This window comes from Metopolophium dirhodum, chromosome 2 (assembly GCF_019925205.1).
Source record: "Metopolophium dirhodum isolate CAU chromosome 2, ASM1992520v1, whole genome shotgun sequence".
NCBI classification, from domain to species: domain Eukaryota; kingdom Metazoa; phylum Arthropoda; class Insecta; order Hemiptera; family Aphididae; genus Metopolophium; species Metopolophium dirhodum.
The window spans coordinates 27,832,065-27,853,531 of NC_083561.1; the positions used below are offsets into that span (position 1 = coordinate 27,832,065).

The window sequence follows — 21,467 nt, forward strand, 5'->3', positions numbered from 1 at the left end:
GTTATAATTTATGCGCTAATGCCTACAAAATAAATATACATAACATTGTTTATAGATGAATTTTTTTCAGGAACATAGTTTAAGTGGAAAAATAATAAATATACAACAATACGTTTTAGAGCCTTAGATTCAGCCTTAGATTATCAATCGAGGATAATAATAGTGATTAGTGGCACCCTAAATAGTATCCTGCAGCGCAGTATATAATATATTATAATATTATCATGTACCTACTACTATTGTTGACAATTTTTTTTTCTAGAAACAGTAAGTTCTAAATATTTGATAACCAAACCAGTAAATTTGGACGACGCTATCGAAATTGTTGGTAAGTTATAATTTGTAGTTTGTACTAAATTTAAATAGGTAGGTATTATACACAATTACTCTACTTTTATAGAGATTTGAATGATTAAGCTATATAGGCATGACACACTATTATGTATTATTAGCTGCATTAATATTACGATTTTTACTTATAAATTAATTTATGGATGCAATGGTGGATAAATGCATTTATTTTTACCAAGAAATATTTATAATGTCCTAGAGTTCCAGAACCTCCCATTTTTCTGGTGAGCCTATTTGTTCACAAATGTACACATGTTAATAATAATTAATGGTAAAGTTGAAACTTAATTTACATGTCATCGTAGTATACTAGCAAAATAAATTAAAATTTAAACATACATTAGTAAATAATAAATGGGTATATATTTTTAAATAGATTTTTATAATTAGTATAATTAACATTGATTATAATAATATAATATACTAGTATATAATATAATCAATGGTAATACTATAATATTTATATTTATAAAACATATTATGGATCAATCAAACATTTTTTGAAGGCTCTTCTTTTTTAATCTTAAAATATTTTATAGGTGCAATGTACATATCTTAATATAAGTTATAAAGATGGGTTTTTTGTTAGATAATAATATGACATTCTAGATAAAAAAAAAATAAAATAGGGGGACATAGTGGCAGAGCGGACTAAGGCGTCGGTTGCGACGCACACCGTCGCCGGTTCAAACCTTGGCCACGGGCGGCACTTCTCTTCGGGCAGTCACAGTGTCTGGAGAGAGAGGTCGCCTTCTCCCCACCCGGGCATGGCAGATACCTAGGGGTGTCCACTTGAAAATTCGGGTAGAATACGATTGCGTACGCTGCTTATCGGCAACGTTGTCATGCTAGCCGGAAGTCACATATAGACGAAACTGGAAATATCAAATGATTATCGTGATTATCGTGAAATAAAAGTTCACACTACTATTATAACCGCTGTAGATTTTATTAGTTGACCGACGAATGTTCTGAGCGTAGTATAAAAGTGTGATATAAAGAGTAATATAATTGTGTTATTTAAAATTGAAAATTAAACAATAAAATAGGTGGGTAAGTGGATGTCGCTCTGCTGTACAGTAGGTTACAAGTGGGTCACTGTAATGGATGGTGTTAAATTTGAATTCAATGATATAATATCGTTGTATAAGAAAAACGATTCTGAGCGAAAACGGTCAGTCAGCCTATGATTTTACCAAGTATATTTGATGATATTATTGTGAATAAAGTAATTTATATATTACCTATTTACGTGGAGCCTTGTTTTCAATTTTCAATCCTTAGCCATAAAAGTTAAAAATTTATATTTTTAACCACAAAATAATTAATAAATTATAAATTTGATAAATGTTGTCAAAATTTGAACTTTAACAGCTTATAAAAAAAAATTGTGCCTATGTATTTTTAATATTTTTCAACTGCTATTAGAACGATATATCAGGAGCCTTATATTAAATTTTCACGCTTTTTTACCCAACAAATAAAAATTTATTGATATTTATAGAAAAAAAACTAAAAAAATTTAAAACTGACAATGTCCGTAAACAGTTCAAAAAGAGTCAAAATATTTTCAACATTTTATGGTGTATAGAAAATGCTAATATAAACATTCAGTGAAAATTTTAAGTATCTACAGTCATTCGTTTTTTAATTACAATAAAATAAGAAAATTGTTACATGAGAAATCGAGTAAATATCAAATGTTGTAAAAATATAAATTTCAGACGCTCATAAAAATTTAATTTAAGTTTCTTCTAGACATTTTTTTTTTGATAAAGGTAGACAAACTTAAGAGTAATCTTATGTTACATTTTAAAATCTTAGATTTAAAAAGAAAATTTTTTATGAATTCTCAACTCAAAATAATTTGCTATTTTTTGTGATTTTTCAGTATTTTGTCAAAATTTGAACTTTAAATGCTTATAAATAAAAACTGTGACTAAGGATTTTTAATTTTTTTCATCTGCCTTTGAAACAATAACCTAGGAGCCTTCTATTAAATTTTCAAGCTTTTTTACTCAACAGATAAAATTTTATTGATATTTATAGAAAAAAAAACTAAAAAAATTGAAAACTGACAATGGCCGTAAACAGCTCAAAAAGAGTCAAAATATTTTGTAAATTTTATGGTGTATAGAAAATGCTAATATAAACATTCAGTCAAAATTTCATTTGTTTTAGAGTTACACCAAAAACCAAAATCGATTTTCTCGAAAACAGATTTTGCGTAAAAATTCCCGTTTTTCCTTAATTTTTCTTTTGTTTTTCACGTCGCTTGTGAAAACTACTGGAAATTTTTACTTTTGACCCCCCAAAGTACCAACTAGATTCACTTTCCTATCAGAAAAGTTACTATTGAAGAAGATCCAAGCACTTTTACTGTCCTAAAAGGTGATGACCGACACAAAAAAAAAAATAAAAAAAAAAACACACATCATTGTAAAATCAATACATTCATCGCTTCGCTCAGAATCTAAAATAATTACGTCGGAACGCGGAAAAGACTACAACACATGTGTTTAAAACCTACAGTACCCTCCCCCACAGTTAAAAACCACCCAATACCCTAAGTGTCCACGGATTTATTAATAATAAAAAAAAAATAAAATATTATATTGTATTTTATAAACTTATTTTAATAAAGTAATTCAACTATAGAGCACCTTGTGACGTCGATGGTTATTTGTATAGTTGCTAAACTAAATTAAATTATAAATGTTATATATTTATTCATTATTGTCTATTTCGCTTTCTAAAATTATTTAAACAATACAAAATATAAATGACTTATCTACAGCTATATAGAAATTATTCTACTTATAAACACATTCATAATAAGTAGATATTTTTCATTATATCATACTTTTAAAATCTCAAATGAATCCCCTCGAATGGGATGGAAAGGGTTGGAAATATAATATGATCATCTATAATCATATAATTTTATAATATACCTACGTTAATTAAGTTGTAATGAAGTGAGTAAAAACAAAAAACAATTATAATATTTTTTTAACTTAAAAAAAATAGTGATTAAATATATTACATTTTATTATTATGCTTAAACTTCAAAATTTAGTAGGCACAAAATACAAGTACACTGTAATCACTTAGATAGGTGGTAAATTTATAAAATATTATTAAAAATGTTATTTATTTATTAATAAAAAAACATTATTTCGATTACATTTTTGCCAATTTTCAGAATTAAAACGTCCAGGTAAAACAAAAGGCCTAATAATATTGAAATGTTGATTGTGAAATCGTGTAATTAATTAAAACTATACCTAACTAGGGTAACTATATTATTAGAGTTATACACTTCAAACAAGAAATGTTAAGAGGACGTTACACCAACATATGTGTTGTCTCCGTCTTACAAATGTAAAACACTGCAAAAACTGTTTTGCGCAGGTAAGAACTACTGAAGCTGTAGTCCCAGTTAAGCAACCAAATTTTCACACTAGAAAGAGGTGAATATTAAATTGTCAACGTTCTTTTTACCTTTTGATATCATGACTATGAAAAAAGTTTTTATTGTTTAAAAATGCATTATTTTTGAGTTTTTAAAAAGTGAATAACTTTTTTTTTTAGTTCTTATATCGACATTTTGCACAGTAAATGTTCTCTCCTTTATAGTGTGAACTTTTCGTTGCTAAGCTTCGACTACAATGTGAGTGGTTCTTACCTGCGCAAAACAGTTTTTGGTAAGTTTTACATTTGTAAGACGAAGACAACACATGCAGGTGTTGCGTCCTCTTAATATATTTTGATTATGTTATGCAGGATTTGGGAGTTTTCATTACTACATATTATTCATTTGCGGATCGCTTATCGCAGCAATCTCCATGAGCGTGGCGTCAGTGTCTTTCATTATACCGGCAGCACAATGTGATTTCCAAATGACATCCGTACACAAGGGAATCCTCAATGGAGCATCGATGATAGGTACCTACGAATTTCATTTCTCCTCATATTTATGTGTTTTTTTCAATAGTATTGGTTTCTCTCAGGAATGTTCTTCGGATGTTTTATTTCGGGTTACATGGCGGATTCCAAAGGCAGAAAGTATACATTGGTCGTCTGCATGATGATCGATGGTATCTTCAACCTCATATCTAGCGTGTCTCAGATTTACACAGTGTTAATATTCTGCAAGTTAATGAGCGGATTTGGGTAAGGAAATATTATTAATATGATAATCCAACCTGCGGGTTATGCACTTAAATTATGTATGTATTAAGTGTGTTTTAGGTTTCTAAACAGCATAATATGTTTAGAACACTTAGTTGGGGGAGAGGGCAAGTGGGTATTCTTGCCTCTGGCGCTGTTGGTATGAGGGCCGCTCAGTCGATTTTAAGTTTATGAAAAATAAAAAAGTCAAGATCATAAAATATGTATAAACTATATACATATTTCCAAAAAAAAAATGATAGGTATTACACAGCCACACAGAGTCATTCGTTATTTAATACGTTGAACGCCGATAGGAGCGGACTGCGGCAACTATCTGGCCTGGGAAATCTATATTTTGACTGGCCCTTGCCAGGTTAGGTTAAATTACCCAACACTGTTAAGTATAGGGTATAATGTATTACTTTTTTTCTATTACTCTATAACAGGGATGGACAACTAAATGTTACTATAGGGCCAATTTTGAATGTGCGAAAATCTAGCAGCCCAGAGAACACAGAAAGTAAAACAAAAAAAAACCCAATGTTAACTATACCCCCTATAAATAATATAATATTATTTACATTTAATAGTTCAATACTAGATAAGAATTTCTAATATCTACGTAATACGATGAACATTATATCGGTTTTAATAATTTTATATATTAATAAAATAAAATACAGAAAAATCTGTTAGTTGAGCCGCCAGTTGCCCATCCCTGCTGTATAACAATAATGAATAAAAAAAAATAGGTCGATATCAAAACTGTTCTAACTTGATTTTTCTTAGATTTTCCTTTCTCTCTCTCTGATTTTCTCAGCTGATCTTACTGATTTTTTAGGGTGTCTGGGATAACTGTGTTCTATTCATACCTTGGAGAGTTCGTGAACAACAAAAATCGTAAAAAATTTATATGTTGGATGGAATTGTTTTGGACATTTGGTGTAATATTACTTCCATGTGAGCATTATAATATTTGATTAATATCTATATCAATAGTAAATATTATAGCTAAGAAGCTATTATACCTACTACTACCCAATATACTTATATATAAGTTTGTGTGTATTTGAGCATATTTATTTATATTAGGTTAAGGGGACATCACATAGTATTCGCACGTGTTGTCACTGTTTTACACTATACATGGTAAATTTTCGTTCACCAGTTTCAAAAGTGTGCTATTAGTTTTGGTAACAGAGTGAATTCACCTATTATATAGTTTTAATGTAAGATTATTATCTGGGAAACGACGTAAGTTTTTATTAATATCATTATATTTAAGTAAGTTAAGATGATTTTAAAATTGTACAGTTTCAAAAAGGTCATAACTTATTTAAAAATAATAATATCAATAATAGCCAACGTCGTGCCCAAGATAATAATTTTACCTACAAATTATATAATAGCCTAATTTTTTTCTAATATTAAAACAAATAGCACACGATTAACTCTGCAGGTGAACGAAAATTTGTTGTTGTTCGTGTGTAATACGCGGGTACGACGTCCTCTTAAGTTAAAATGGTACAGTGTAATAACTAATAAGGAATCAAAGAGGTACCCGGCTATATCAATAGATTATACATATAGTAAAATATTTATTCAATTAATAACATTTTATTGTTTTTTAGGTATAGCATGGTTAGTTTTACCACAAACATTCAGAATCGAATACGGTTTCTTTTTGTTCAGGTCATGGAATTTATTTGCTGTTATTTGTTCTCTTCCGAGCATAATATTTTCATGTTTGTTGGTTAAATTGCCGGAAAGTCCAAAGTTCTTACTCGCCAAGGGTAAACACGACGAGACCATGGATTGCTTGAAATTCGTTTATAGATGGAATAATAATACCGACGATGAATTTCCGGCAAGTTTAAGTTGTAATTATCAGTCAATAGTGCTCCCGCGGAACCACTTTCAACAGATGTTAATTACACTTACTTTATTTGCATCTGCATGTTGTAGGTAACTTCATTGATGTTACCTGATTGTATTAACAAACAGAATAGTAGCTTTTTTAATGGACTCTACAAGAGCATTCTGGAGCTGTTTACGTCTCAATACAAATTTGTAGCGATTATTACATGTGTGATACAATTTTGTTGCTCTGCTAGGTAACAATAGATTAAATTAATATAAAAACAAAAAAAAATACGTAAGCCAATAATAACGACAAAGTAATTGTTACATGAACCCGTTTATTCTGAATTTTTAAATGCGCAGCTTTTACATGATGGTTTTGTGGTTCCCAGAGCTGATGAATAGATTTCGATGGTATGAAACATTATATTCAGGTCCCAAAAATATGACAAATATGTGTGAAATTGTATCTCTGTTTAAAATTGAACCAGAAGAGATAGATCTCAAATGCAATGACGAAATCGATCAATCTGTTTACGAGAACATTCTCATCATCGGCATAGCTTGTATACCTACAAGTATTATTGTACCGCTCTTCGTCAACAGATTTGGAATTAAATTTTTTTTAGGTTTGTATATATTTTCAAAAAATGTTATAAGATAAAGATAAGATAATTAAATAAAATAAAATAAATTAAAAAATATATTACTTATTGGCCATAAAACAGAACTTCGCGTATTTAACAATATTAATAGTATTAATTAAATTTACAATTAATAAAATTAATTAATTAAAACTGTCGATTTAATATATGTATATGTATTTTAAACTAATTTAATAGGTATATTTTTCTTTAGTTCTAAGTTTTTTTGGGTCAGGTTTTTTCGCCGCTTGTTTGTACTTCATTTCATCTTCGTTCGAAAATATCGTGTTATCTTCCGTATTTGAAGCACTTTCCAGCATTGGTATTGGTCTAGTATTTTGCATAGGTGTTGAAATATTTCCAACAGAATATAGGTAAGTTTAGAATGTTAGAAACATTAAAAATTCGTAATATTTTGTAATTTTTAGGGGCGTTGGCGTTTCTATTGGTTCCATGTTTGGCAGAATAGGTGCAGTTCTTGGCAACATCGTAGTTGGTGTATTTATAGATGCACATTGTATGGTTCCTATTTTAGTATCGTGCTCTCTTTTGATAAGTAAGTATACCTAATGTTTAAAAAAATCGAGAAACTTGTTCAGCTATAGTGTTTGTTGATTGTAGATAGGTCTTCATCACTGAGTATAGGTCACTGTAATGAATGTGTTAAATTTGAATTCGATGATAAATCATTACATACTTACGAAAAACGATTTTTTTTTTATTCATATTATCATTAGTGATTTCTATTTCTATTACTATATTATGTAGGTACCCAGTAGATTGATATAAGTTATGTTGAACTAGTTTCGCCAAAAAATGTATTAATATTGTAATTATAAGTACATTTTCAATAGTAAATGCTTCGAAGTAGAATATAATGTTAAACGTTTTTTTTCTATTCCTTAATTTGACTATAGTTGTAAATATGAATTACATTTTAGTTTCAGGGTTATTAGTATTAACGTTACCAAAAACTGGAAGGACCACCATAAAATGAAAAAATAATATTAGAAGAGAAAATTCTGAACTTGTATCATTAAAAAATTATATTAGTATATCCTGTTTCTTACAATTTTATAATATATTCAAATTTAACATACATTTATTAGTTTATTTTTGTCCGTACATTTATGAATATATCTTCATAATTTATTATGTATAAGTAAATAACTATTTCTGAATATGCACTCAAAACTGTATTTTATTGTAATATTTTTTGAATGTTTGTTGTATTTTTTCCTTTTATTAAATATATCAGTATTTTCACTTGCACGTATTTAGGCTGTGTTTAATTACATTTGAATTATATAATGTATATAGTATAAATTGCATATTATTTATAAATATTATAATATAATATATCAATGCATAAATTGGGAAAAATTATAAAAGGGATGGAAAAGTGTAAAAAATAATGTGCATATCTGTTAAGATATTTGAATATAATATAATTTATTATAAAACGTATTTATACGGGTTTATTAATTTACGAATCAGTATTTTTATGATATCTATAAAAGTTGCCGAATTAATCATTAATTAAGTCGTAACCAAACGGTTGATTTGATGGATTATATTATGTCTATTTCTGAATCCTAATTGTGAGTTTGGAATGATTTGATTAACACCAATTAGTTGAGATATACGCGTTAAAATTATTTTTCAGATAGTTTGACAAATAAGTGAAGAAGACATAATATGAGGTTGATATATCCGAAGGCCTTTATGATTTAAGAATTATTAAGATAATAACAGAAGTTCTCCAATGAACAGAAATATAAGAGAGCCTTAAAATATAATAAAATTTAGAATATGAGTGTGATGGATCAGGTTTTTTTTTATTGTTTGGCGAGCAACTTTTGCTGTTATTAAATCCAGTCCAGGGAATTTTTGAGGGGAAATAATTTTAAGTAATGATGGATTTCAGCTGGTGAGAAGGGTTCAGGTGGTAGGTAGAGTGGTAGTGGGGTGTCTAATTATTTTTTGGATATGTTCTGTGAATAATTGGTTGTTGATATCGTTGTGTAGTTGGAAAACCTGATCAAGATGTGAACGAAAAACATCTGCTTTCTCCTCATCAGACTTGCACCAAGTACCGTCCGATTTTTTTAGGGGAGAGTATTTATGTTTTTGTTTTAGGCAACGGTGAGTTGAATCCCGGAGGGGGAGCCTTTTGCACTAAGTGAAGAAATCTAAGAGTTGAAAGAGCTATTTTTTAATTGGTTCAGAGTATGTTTTAGTGACGATGATAGGTTGTTGTAATAGTGTTTTAATCTGAAGGCAGTCTTGTACGTAACTCACACGATTTACATAATATAACGACGAATGATTGATATTTATAACATGTTATGACTGTAGAATAACTCTTTATAGTTTAATTGGTTTGAATTACATTGTATTACCTTTTTACGAAGGTACCTACTTATTTATTACAATATTATTTTCCAATTGTTACAACTTAAACTCTACTTAAAAATATTCCTAGATAACTATAATAATATTTAGTTTTAATATTTTTTAATAATAGGTAATTATATTTATAAATGTTAAAATAAAGTGGAGGAATCATAATTCAATTAAGTCAAGATAATAGATCACGTTCAAATGTTATCTAATATTTAAGATATAGTATAACATGCTTGAAGGAAGAAAAAATTGGTCGAGTTGTTTTCAACAGAATACAGGTAAACTTTGGAGTTGGGTTGAAAAAATGATTATTAATTCGTATTTTTTTTTCTTAGGGCCATGGCTGTATCTATATAGGTTCTATGTTTGGAAAAGTGCGCGCACTTATGGGTATATTATGGCTCGTATTTGTTTAGTTCAATTTAGCACATGCATATATTATTATCGAAACTATACAAGTACACGACGTTATTATACATGTGTTATCTAAAATTATTTCACAAATATGCATATAATATTTTAAAAGTTATTTTTGTATTTAGATACAGACGACGACGTGCAGTATAATATGGCTATATTCGCTGCGTCTGCTTCTTGTGTGGAATTCAACAAGCAGACACACATTTGTTCATCGGAAAATTTTCGAATGGTTCATACCACACCTTTAATAACGTATAAGCATATCGGACTATAACATTACCATCATAACATCGTATTCAACTCAATTCAAAACACACACATACACACACGAATAATTTGAACCTGTTAACATATTACCATAGTTTGCGTTGTTGCGTTATAAAAGTTGATAAGTACCTAATTCATTAAGTACCTAATAGATTAGATATATTATTAATAATAGCATTTATCTGGGACTGTATTGAAACCATATTATTATAATAATTACGGTAATATCGAATTAAAATGTTAGTCGTTTTATTGAACGTACGAACGTTGAAGTAATGACTTTAGTTAGTGACGTTGGACGGAGGCTCGTCATTTGATGCATGCTTTTGATTGCGCCTGCGTGCTGCGTAGTGTGTGTTGATCATGATGGAAAAAAATAATTCAAAAGGTAAATATAATTTTAGTTAAATGGTTGTAGCCTTGTAGGAACATAATAATATAATATAGTGATTTGTAAATTTTAATTTTGAAATCGATCAATTGACAATTGTTCTATGGAAATAATTTGTTTTTATTTTATAGAAGACGCGAAGTCCACGTGTCTTATAAGTACTCAATCAGTACATTTAGATAAAGATATCAAAAGTTTCGGTGAAAAACGAATCATTTTAGTGTTTTTAATTGTTTATTTAACTAAATGATAATTTTTATGTGACAGACATCAAAATATCATTGGCAGAGAGTCTAAAAGTGATTATTTCATCCTACTTATTTATGTATTGTAAATCGTTATTACCGATACTTAGTAAGAGTCATAACTCATAATATACTTCTTATAAAAAATGTACACAAGGCTGTATATTAACGAGTTAAAAAGTTAAAGTTTAGTTACTTTTAAGTTTTAGGTACTAAGTTACTTTTTTAGAAGTAACTTCTAACTTAACGAGTTACATTGTTTTCCATGTTATTCAGTAACTTATTTTTTTTTATTATCACGTGAAGTTAATTTTATTTCTAAACCAGAGATTACAAATATATTCAGTTTTGTAAAAATTAGTATTATAAAAAAATAAATAACCTTAAATATTAAATACATTAATTCGTAAATCATAATCAGCTATAATAATAGTTATTACATTGCATATTCATAGAATATATTATTATACAACATATTATAAACAGAAATGTTATAGGGGTAACCGCGTCATTAATAAAATAAAAATATAATAATTTACTTTCAGTATCCCATACACATTAGTATACTCATTACATAGATGTAAATCCATTAAAATTTTAGGGGGGACCAACATTATTAACATAAATGTGAGTGGGATGATTTCGATCCCACACAACTAAAAAAGGAGACTTGACGGATTTTTTTTTGTGGGGGGGGGGGGGTAAGTAAGGTCCCCGTAATCCCGACACATCTGTTTCACAACCTTGTTTTTATATTGCTTTCTGTGGAGCTGTGAGCTGTGTAACCAATTAGTTATATTCTAATAATGAATTTGATTATTATAATATTTAGTAGATATAGCTGTGGACCATTACGTAAACAAAATAATACATAAAAATAATTTAATTAATTTGTTGAATTTCATCATTGATTAAAGTATATAAGTATCTACAGTAATTAATTTTAATACATACAATTATTTAAAAATGTAAGAGGTTTATTGAATTACTATGTTATTAATTATTTGTTATAGCTTTAAAAAAAGGTAGGTATAATAATATTAATATTATATGAAAAATAAAATAACTGATTATTAACGAAGTTAAGTTACTTTTATTATTTAACGAACTTGTAACTTTTACAAGTTAAAAAAAAATTTAAAAAAGGTCAACTACCTACCTATTAACTTTAAACTTAATTTACATTTTGTACTATTGTTTATATATGACGTATGGTTTTACCTATTTTTTAAATAAAATAAAAATTCTATCTTATACAAAATTGTTACATACTATCAGGTTAAAATTGTTATCTTATATCAAATTGTTACTATACTAGACCTAAGTATTAAAAAAAATATTAAAAAAATTATAACACTTTTACAGTGTATCACATGTGAAAATGCTGTGAAATAATACCCAACTTAGGTATACTGTAGGTTATACCTACCAATTATTAATCGATTGTTATTACAAAAAGTGCCTTTTCGTGCTAATATAGATAAACCCATGAAAAATAAAATACAATATGAACCTACGACCTACCTATTATATGTACAATATGTTCGTATATATAAGCAGCAATCAAAGACGAATATTAAGATATTATAACTGTAATAAAGAACATAATTATTGATATCGATAATCAAAAGGATAGTTATAATAATTTAAGTAATTAATAAGTAATAAGATATTAGGTATGTATATTAAAATTTGTCCATGTTAAATTTTAAATGAATCATTTGAATATGTGATTAATTATAATGCATTAATAATATATTGTGTTTATATAACATTTTGGTTTTTTATTTCTAAAAAAACGAAATGTAATATTAATTAGTAAAATAAATACATATACGTTAAAAATATACTTTTAATTGTAAAGTTGAATTAAGATTTAAAGGTTAAAGACTATTCATCGTTTAGAACACAATATACCTAATATAATGTATGTGGGCGTTTATTATCGATAAAAAATATCGATTTTTTAAACGGTTAAAATGTATTAAAATATCAATTTAATTTAGGGAATCGATGATTTCAGTTTAGGTAGGTAAATATCTGCTTGTTAATTTTGATTGGTCTAAGTTTCTTAATACAATGATACCGATATATGACGGTACGAGTATTAATATGACTAGGATTGTACTTTGGTTTCGTATTGAGAGTAGGTACCATTGAATGATTTGTTGTGTGATAAGGACTTCTGAGGTGTACTTGGCTTGTTTGGTGTATAGTTTCTTGCTAAATTATTCTTATTATAGTACACTTTTCTACTGTTTTTCCGACTTCTTCATTGACAAGTTTTTGTATGCAGATTAGGTGCCATAATTTTCTGATGAGGTTTTTTAGTCGTTATGTTTTGCATATTTTTGCATATTAGTGGCATTAAAGTAAAAGCAAAAATTCAAAATGTATTTATTAAATAGAGTTACCAGACGTTCGACAAGATGATGGTAACGAAGGTTACTTCGCAGTTCATGACATTATAATAATATATTGACGTTCTGTAATTTATTACAAATCTTAATAAATTCAATAATGTTATAGGTAGGTAACTTACTTATCAGTCTTTGAAATAATTTCGATTTTCTTTTTAAATTATAAATGTATGTAGGTACTGTACAAATATAAAATGTAATTGTAATCTATTTTAATATTGTTGAACTTTACATAGTAATATTAAGCTGTACAATGAACTATATTTCCTATATTCATATTATTTTTACTAAATTTCAGAATAAAATGTTGTTTTTTCAATGCTTATATTTACAAATAAATAAACACCATAAAATTGTTAATTAACTATCCATGTTTGTGAAGTGAACACATATTCAGTGTACCAATATTGATATTGGTATGCAGTGCTGGATATAGAGCAAGTACAGGCCCACCAAGTTTAAGTACTCTAACTAGCCCAAAACCCGTTACAATGTGCTAGAAAAATTAATTTTAATACTTATTACACAGAAAGAAAAAACTAAGGTGAAATTAACAGAATACATTTGTTAAGTGTTAACCAACATAAGTTTGTTAAGTTTATTATATATTTGTTGTTAAAACAGAATTTTTATTGAATTATTTATATTTTTATTAAATTAACAACTAAGCTTTTATTAAATTAATCACGCCTTATCGAATTAACAAAAAACCTTTTGTTAATGTTCTGAGCATATAATTAAATACAATTTATTATTTTAACAATCATATGTTTGATTTAATATTTATTTTTTTTAAACCAAATAAACGAATTTATTAAATTAACAAATTATATTGTTAATTTAAAGTAACCGCATTGTCATCTATATTTGAATTATTACCAATTTAAAAATAGATATAAATTACTGGAAATCCCATTTTTTTCAAATGTTAACAATCAATTTATTAATTCAACAAAAGCTTCATTAAATTAATAATATTTTTTTTCCGAGCGCATGCGCCAGACTTCCTGACTTCGACATTATCGTACTTTGTTCAACAATTGTATACAGTATAGTTTTTATTTTTTACTTATATCGTGTGATAACTGTGCGTTGTTTTTTGTAATAAACATTTAGTTTCAATCGTGAACAAATCCAACGGTAAGTATTATATTGTATTACATAATATTATATTAACAAAATGAAATGCTTCATTTGTAAATTAAATGTACAATCATTGCCATCGCTCGTTTACCATTATAAGATTATACACGTGTTAGGGCCATTTAATTCATACACTTGCGTAGAGGACGATTGTTCAAAATCTTTTCAAAATCTGAGTAGTTTAAAAAAACACATCCTTAACAAGCACGTGAACCCTGTGGAAGATAACTTTCCTGAAACTACACATTTGCATAGTGGTATTTTGATAGATAGTAATAGTTACAACAGTAATAATTCTGTTAATAATGATGCCAGTAATATTTTATTTGATCAACATAAACGAGCCAAACCAAACGAGGATATCTTTGACACAAACAATTGCATTAAAGAACTACATTTGGGGGCAGTAAAATTTTGTTTGACATTGCATAACAATAATAATTTTTGTAAAAGTGATGTTCAAAACATTCAAAGTAATATTGAAAATAACATTTTAAATCCTATTACAAACTTATTAAAGGGTGTTATTCAAAAGGAAATAAAAGAACCATTACTACTATCTAAATTTACCAAAGTTGTATTAGGGATATCAGATCTTTTTGAGTTTTGTAAAACTGAACATTTGTTAAATAACTGGCTTAAAAGCAATGAACTCATAAGTGACGAATACAAACAGTTTACTATTAACAATGAAGTAAACTTAATTTCTAATAATGGACAAACAGTATATGATGAAGTACTTACTAAGGGAGTTATAATGCCTTTTAAGTTTCAAATAAAAACATATTTTGAGCAAAATAATAACTTAAATACTGCAATTAATAAATACAACAAACTTATAAGTGATCCTGAATCAAACACCTGCTCCATAACTAACTTTATTCAAGGTTCGTTATGGAAAGAAAAAATAATTACATTTAAAAATAAAATTGTTATGCCTTTTTTTATGTACATTGATGATGTAGAACTTAACAATCCATTAGGCTCCAAATCCATGTGTCATTCATTATCAGCGGTGTATTATAGTTTTCCTCTCAGTGAGCATAGTTCAAAGCTCAATAACATTTTCTTAACAGCCCTTATAAAATCTAGAGATGTAAAAACCTTTGGGAATGATTTATGTTTTAAACAGATAGTTTATGAAATAAACAGCTTGAGTAATGATGGTATAACAATAAACACTCCTACTGGTCCAAAACATGTGTATTTTATTCTAGGTTTACTATTAGGGGATAACCTGGGAATTAACAGTTTATGTGAATTTTCAAAATCATTTTCTGCTAATTTCTATTGTCGATTTTGCAAAGCTCATAAATCTATAACACATAATTTATCAAAAGAAAATGGTTCTTTACTCCGTAATGTTATAAATTATACAGAAGATCTAGAAAAAAATAATTTTAAACAAACTGGTATTTATAAAGATAGCATTTTAAACCAAATCACCACATTTCATGTTACGGATAACTTTAGCGTAGACATTATGCATGACATTTATGAAGGTATTTGCCATTACAATATGTGTCATTTAATAATTTATTACACAGAAAAAATACAAATTTTTTCTTTAGAAACCCTTAATTTAAGAAAACAAAATTTTGACTATTGTGAACTTGAACAAAAAAACTTATCACCACCTATTGAAAAACATCATCTTCACAAATTTCATTTAAAAATGTCAGCAAGACAAATGATGTGCTTTGTTCATTTTTTTTCTTTGATCATTGGTGATTTAATTCCAGTGGATGATGAGGTTTGGCAATTTTTTTTAATTTTTATTGAAATTATAGATAGTTTATTAAGCCATACGTTTACACGAGATATGGTAAAGCATTTAAAAATTCTTATTGAAAAACATAATTCAGATTATGTTAAATATTTTCAAGACAACTTAAAACCTAAGCATCATATATTGATACATTATCCTACAATTATTCTTAAATCTGGTCCTCCAAGACACTATTGGTGCTTTCGTTTCGAAGCCAAGCATAAGGAGTTGAAAATGTATGCTAGGGCAATAACATCTCGAAGAAATATTTGTTTAACATTGGCAAATAAACATCAATTTAAATTTGCATATTTCATATTAAACCAAAAGAAAAATAGTTTGCTAGTAGAAGCCTTGGAAAAATATAAACTTGATTCAAAACATGTGGCAATTATTTTTGACTTTATAAATGTATCAACTAATAACTATATCAGTTATTCCAAGATTGAATTTCGAGGTACAATCTACAAAATTGGCAATTTTGTCACTTGCTTTAATAGTGAAATTTGTTTATTTGAAATTCTTGAGATAATGTTGTTAAAAAATAATACAGTATATTTTGTTGTTCAGCAAATTCTATTAGAATTATTTGACACTCATTTTAGAGCATACAAAGTTGATATAAATAAAAGTGTCGTTTCCAAAAGTGTTATGAATGTTGATCAGTTCAATTCCCCACCTTTAAATATCAATAAAGTTACTGGTGGTAATCTTATGATTAGGTTGAAAGAATATTTCTAGAACTGGAAATAATCGAATCTCCTAATTTTGTTTTTATTTATCTCATTTTAGTATTAGTATATTTAGGTATAAGATGAAGATGTAGGTACTAATATGTGTAGTATTTATATCTTTAAAGTTTTAAAATTAAATAATTTAATTTATGTAATATGTATATATTTGTGTGCAATTATATTTTGTATTTCTAAATGTATTTTATGGATCAAGTAAAATGCAACACCAAAAAGAAGATTACTTAAATCTATTCAGAGAAAACCTTGAGGATGAAAGAATTTATACAGAGCTTCAGCTACCCTCCTGCTCTTCAATTTCCAATGATGAAAGATTAGTAGAATGTCCGAATATTATGGATAATTTTTCTCAACTATCACCGCCAAGTCATGATATTTCACCTAAGCCTTATCATTTAAGTTTTGAGGATCAAAATATTTTAAAAGATATGTTGTTAGGTTGGAACATGGAATATTTGTATGAAACTTGCTTAGGTTAGTATTATAAATTTAATTTTCGATTAATTTTCATAGCTATAAATATTTAAAATTAAAGTATTGTTTAATACTTGTATAATTAATAATATTAATTACTGTGTAACAAATTGCAAATTATAAAAATAAAAATTCACAAAAGCCAGATTATTATAAGTTGTAATAATTTAAATGGTAAATAATAAATATATTATTTATTGTTCTTTATATTTTATAATATTTGAATTTGATTTTTATATTTATATTTTAAATATTTTATATAACCCTATAATGGTCTATAGGCTGAAACATGTATAGTTACCATTTAAATTTTTATAATATTTTGGCTCAGGATTTTTATTTTTATAATTGTACACAGTAATTTAAATTATTATTTATAAATATTGACTATTATTTATTTTAATAGAACCATATTTTTGATTTAGCTGAATGTATTGATGTCGAGGCGTTACAATCTATAAGTACTATTGAAGTTGAGCAGCTTTTATCAAAGTATCCAATGGGGGTGAAAATAAAATTTAAGAAAAATCTCAAGCAATTGCAAAACAAACCAGAAGAGGTTACTGTTGATGTAAGGAATACATCAACTGTATCCACTTTATCATTTTCCAACTTACCAGTACAATCAATTTGCCATATATCTCCACAATTTTCTTTACATGATGTCCTTAGTAATAGTTCTCATGGGGTAATGATAACAAACTACTACAAGTCAAATAAAAGTTTAAATGAGTCATGTCGCAGTTTAATGATTGACTTAATAATATCGAGTCTCATTGAACAATCTATCTCTATGTCTGTTGGTCTGGCAGATACTATAGCAAAGACAATTGTTGAAACTTTTACAACGGAATTGAAGGTAACAAAATTAACACATTCAATTTTCAGTTATTTATCTTAAATTCAAAATCATAGAAATGTTTATTTTTAAAATTGTAAAAGTAGTTACTTAACAAGTTGAGCGCCATGAGACCCAATTTTGGTTCACAACTAAATTTTGATGATTGTCAACAGTGATTTTAAAATTTTGTTTTCTATTGCCATGGTATATAAAACTAAAATATATTTTTGTTATTTTGTGATTATATTTAAATGTCTTAGAAATAATAATAAAAATTAGGTTTTTGCTATTCATATCAAAATATAGTGCAGAATCTGAATAAATTAATTTAATGATTAAAATCCTATAAACGAGAACCAATATTGGGTGTTAATTAATAAAAGTGTAATATTAGTGAGATCCTATTGTACTTCTCATGGCAATGTAAAAAATTCAACGAGAACTAAATTTGGGTCTCAAGGCGACATTAGGAAAACTATAAAAACCCATATGGCGCTCAACCAGTATAACTGAAATAAATACTAAAAGTGTACATAGATTAAATATTTACTTACATTTTTATTCAGGAAACATATTTTGTTAGAGATACAGACAATAAAGCGCCAAAAGGGAAACTGTATGCAAAATATTTCAACAAAATAAGAAGTTTAAAAAACCATGGGCTAGTGTCTCAGGGCCCATTAAAAAAACGTAAGCTTGAGAAAAATAGTCTTACCCGGATATCTGCAGCATTCAATGATGAATTAGGTGATGAGTACTATGGACTAATATTTAAATATATATTTGTAAGTTGTTAATTAAATTAATTTGTTTATTTATTAAAATAACAGTGGTTGAAGAAGATCCTGAAAGATATATAAGTCAGTTGAACCATGATGAATTATCATGGCCTGATATAGAAATAATTTGGAAAAAAACTGCAGTGTACAGGCTAAAATCATTAAAAATGTCGGCTACTGATTTACACAATACATGGCCTCACTACAAGAAGCCACTTGGATATAAACTTGTGAGATTTTATAATTCATAAACCTAATTTATAAATTATATTTAGTGATATGATTGCTAAAAATATTTAATGCTTAATCTTTTTAATATTATACTAAAATGTATAAGACAATGTTTTTGTGCCGTAGGTAATTTAAAGTTTGAATGCCTATTGCAGAAATGTATCTCTGTGTTGATAGGGTGGATATCTACAGTGGCGGCTTTAGTCTTCAAAACTCAAAGAGCAAGCTTCATAAACTACCCACCCACCAACTAAATTTACTAGGACCTATGCAATAGTTTTAGGTTCTTCTTTTGTTAAATTTTTACAACTTTAACAATTAATAATAGATTGATACACTTTTTTTTAACTAATCTTTTGTTATGATTAAACTTGCACAACTTAAAAAAATGTTTTTCCCATTTTTGGGGCAGGAGCAGGAGCAGGAGCTTCTAGTATTCTTACAACAAGCCCTCGGGTATCCAACAATAAATTGTTACTGTATCAAATTATTGTGTTTAATAAGCTACCTACCTATGAACAATATTATTGATAACAACATACCACTAATTAATACAGTTATACTTATGACTCTGTAATAAGTTTTTAATACCTATATAATAAAATGTATCTTTATTAAAATGTATTTGAAAATTTGAACCCCTTTAATATTTTAGTCATCCTAAGAATTGTAAGTTAGAATTAATATTGGCATATGTCTTACTTTTATAGGTTGACATTGATTTTCAGTGTCTTCAAAAGGAAGCATCAAATATGCTAAACATTTTTGATGACACCAAACTAAAAGTTATTCAAGTACTGAATCAACGGCTGAAAGATCCTTCAAATAAGAAGTTATACAATTATCTGATTGACAACAGTCAAGTAACTGAAAGTAAGTTCAGATCATGATCCATTATTCGTTCATTATTTACCAATATTTTATTGAATTAATGCATATTTTCTTTCATAGAATTAATTTTCATTAATTTTCTATTTTCAGGTTCTAAAAGTTGTATAATATTGTATCTCCTACATGCAATTTTAATACCAACAAACAAAAAGTCATCCACCGACACACAAGGGAAAAAAACCATAGTAAAATATTCAATCCAAGATTCGCAGAACAGTTTTATGATGATAGCGCCAACTGCAGTAGAGGTTGAAGAAATGATCAAGCGAAAATATAATGTTGGCGATACCATACAACCATGTATTATAATTATAGGAACAATTAGGGAACCACTGGAAGTATTGGTTTTTTTTGATAGTATTAAATACAAAGTTTTTTCCCCTATTAAAGCACTAGACATTTGTTTCAAAATTTTCCATGTCTTCAATATAGAATATCCAATTGAATCTATAAATGTATGGCTATTTGTTCAAAAATTATACTATAATATTGTTAACAAATATGACAAACCTTGTCCTTTGGTTAATCAAATTGTTAGTGAAATTAAATTTTGATAAATTGTTTGATTTTTAAAATAAAATTATTTTTAGTCTTAAAAATATCTTATTTTTTCATTACTATAATACCTACCTTCTGTTACATTACCTATATGATACTAATGACGATAGTAGTAAAGTAATAAGGGGTGTTCAGGGGATATAAACCCCTAGAAAGTGTAATATATATATATTTGATACATGTATAATATTAATGTCTTCAAATATCCATCTATATTTTAGTTTATATATAGTGATATATATATTGATGAATCTTCCTCCTAAAAAAAATCCTAAATACGCCACTAAACGAAGGTATGATTTTATAATTAACAAACCACAATTTTCAAATCAATGGTTAAATAATTGATGATTTAATAAAAAAATATCTTGTTGATTTAATAAAAATTAATTTTTTTTAACAAAATAATTGATTAATTTAAAAAATCATTTCATTAGTAAGCACAATAATTCTAATGGTGTATTATTTCAAAACAACAAAATAATTTGTTGAATTAAACATTAAATTAACAGGGAAAAATGTTGTTAAATCAACAAAATATTAATTTTCATAATAACAAACTCCCTGTTGGACCTATGTCAATCATTATTTTGTTGATTTAACCTCAATTTTTATTAATTTAACTGCGGTATTTCTTTCTGTGTACTACAAATCCATCCCAAATTTTCGGTGGAAAGGTACTTTCCATCATTATGTATGTATCATGAATGTAGTGAAAAAAAATCAGATTTTGAACAGCATGGTTTTAATGCCATCAAATCATTAAAAAACAGTCTTCGGCGTGTTTGGGTGATAATAAGGGCAGTCCAAAAAATAGTTTCAGATGCTGTCCGACACAAACGTCAACCAA

The 21,467-nt window shown here is 27.3% G+C and overlaps 2 protein-coding genes across 3 annotated transcripts in view; both read left to right on the forward strand.

Annotated features, from left to right (window-relative positions):
- The window catches only part of LOC132938537 (uncharacterized), a 29,313-nt gene that overhangs the window by 1,187 nt on the left and 6,659 nt on the right, over positions 1-21,467 (forward strand). Inside the window, exons 4-12 of the mRNA XM_061005429.1 lie at positions 263-328; positions 4,138-4,299; positions 4,365-4,527; positions 5,369-5,487; positions 6,159-6,394; positions 6,493-6,641; positions 6,751-7,016; positions 7,246-7,405; positions 7,460-7,587. Of these exons, the coding sequence (XP_060861412.1) occupies positions 263-328; positions 4,138-4,299; positions 4,365-4,527; positions 5,369-5,487; positions 6,159-6,394; positions 6,493-6,641; positions 6,751-7,016; positions 7,246-7,405; positions 7,460-7,587 (1,449 nt within the window). The remainder of the gene's footprint in view (positions 1-262; positions 329-4,137; positions 4,300-4,364; positions 4,528-5,368; positions 5,488-6,158; positions 6,395-6,492; positions 6,642-6,750; positions 7,017-7,245; positions 7,406-7,459; positions 7,588-21,467) is intronic.
- On the forward strand, positions 10,140-20,652 carry LOC132938539 (uncharacterized). 2 transcript variants are annotated; one of them, XM_061005438.1, is made up of 7 exons: positions 10,140-10,512; positions 17,040-17,317; positions 17,743-18,176; positions 18,725-18,905; positions 18,989-19,167; positions 19,879-20,041; positions 20,150-20,652. In XM_061005438.1, exons 2-7 carry the CDS (start codon positions 17,044-17,046, stop codon positions 20,611-20,613), a joined length of 1,695 nt encoding a protein of 564 aa, XP_060861421.1. In that variant the 5' UTR covers positions 10,140-10,512; positions 17,040-17,043; the 3' UTR covers positions 20,614-20,652. The 2 variants fall into 2 exon arrangements, with proteins under 2 accessions (XP_060861421.1, XP_060861422.1); XM_061005439.1 differs by lacking the exon at positions 10,140-10,512 and adding an exon at positions 10,550-14,320.

Bases quoted from the DNA above. Each gene is read 5' to 3' on its own strand.
- LOC132938539 (XM_061005438.1), top strand. From the start codon at position 17,044: ATGCAACACCAAAAAGAAGATTACTTAAATCTATTCAGAGAAAACCTT. The intron at 18,906-18,988 runs GTGATGAGTACT...TTAAAATAACAG, and splicing joins AGCATTCAATGATGAATTAG to TGGTTGAAGAAGATCCTGAA. The intron at 20,042-20,149 runs GTAAGTTCAGAT...TTCTATTTTCAG, and splicing joins CAACAGTCAAGTAACTGAAA to GTTCTAAAAGTTGTATAATA.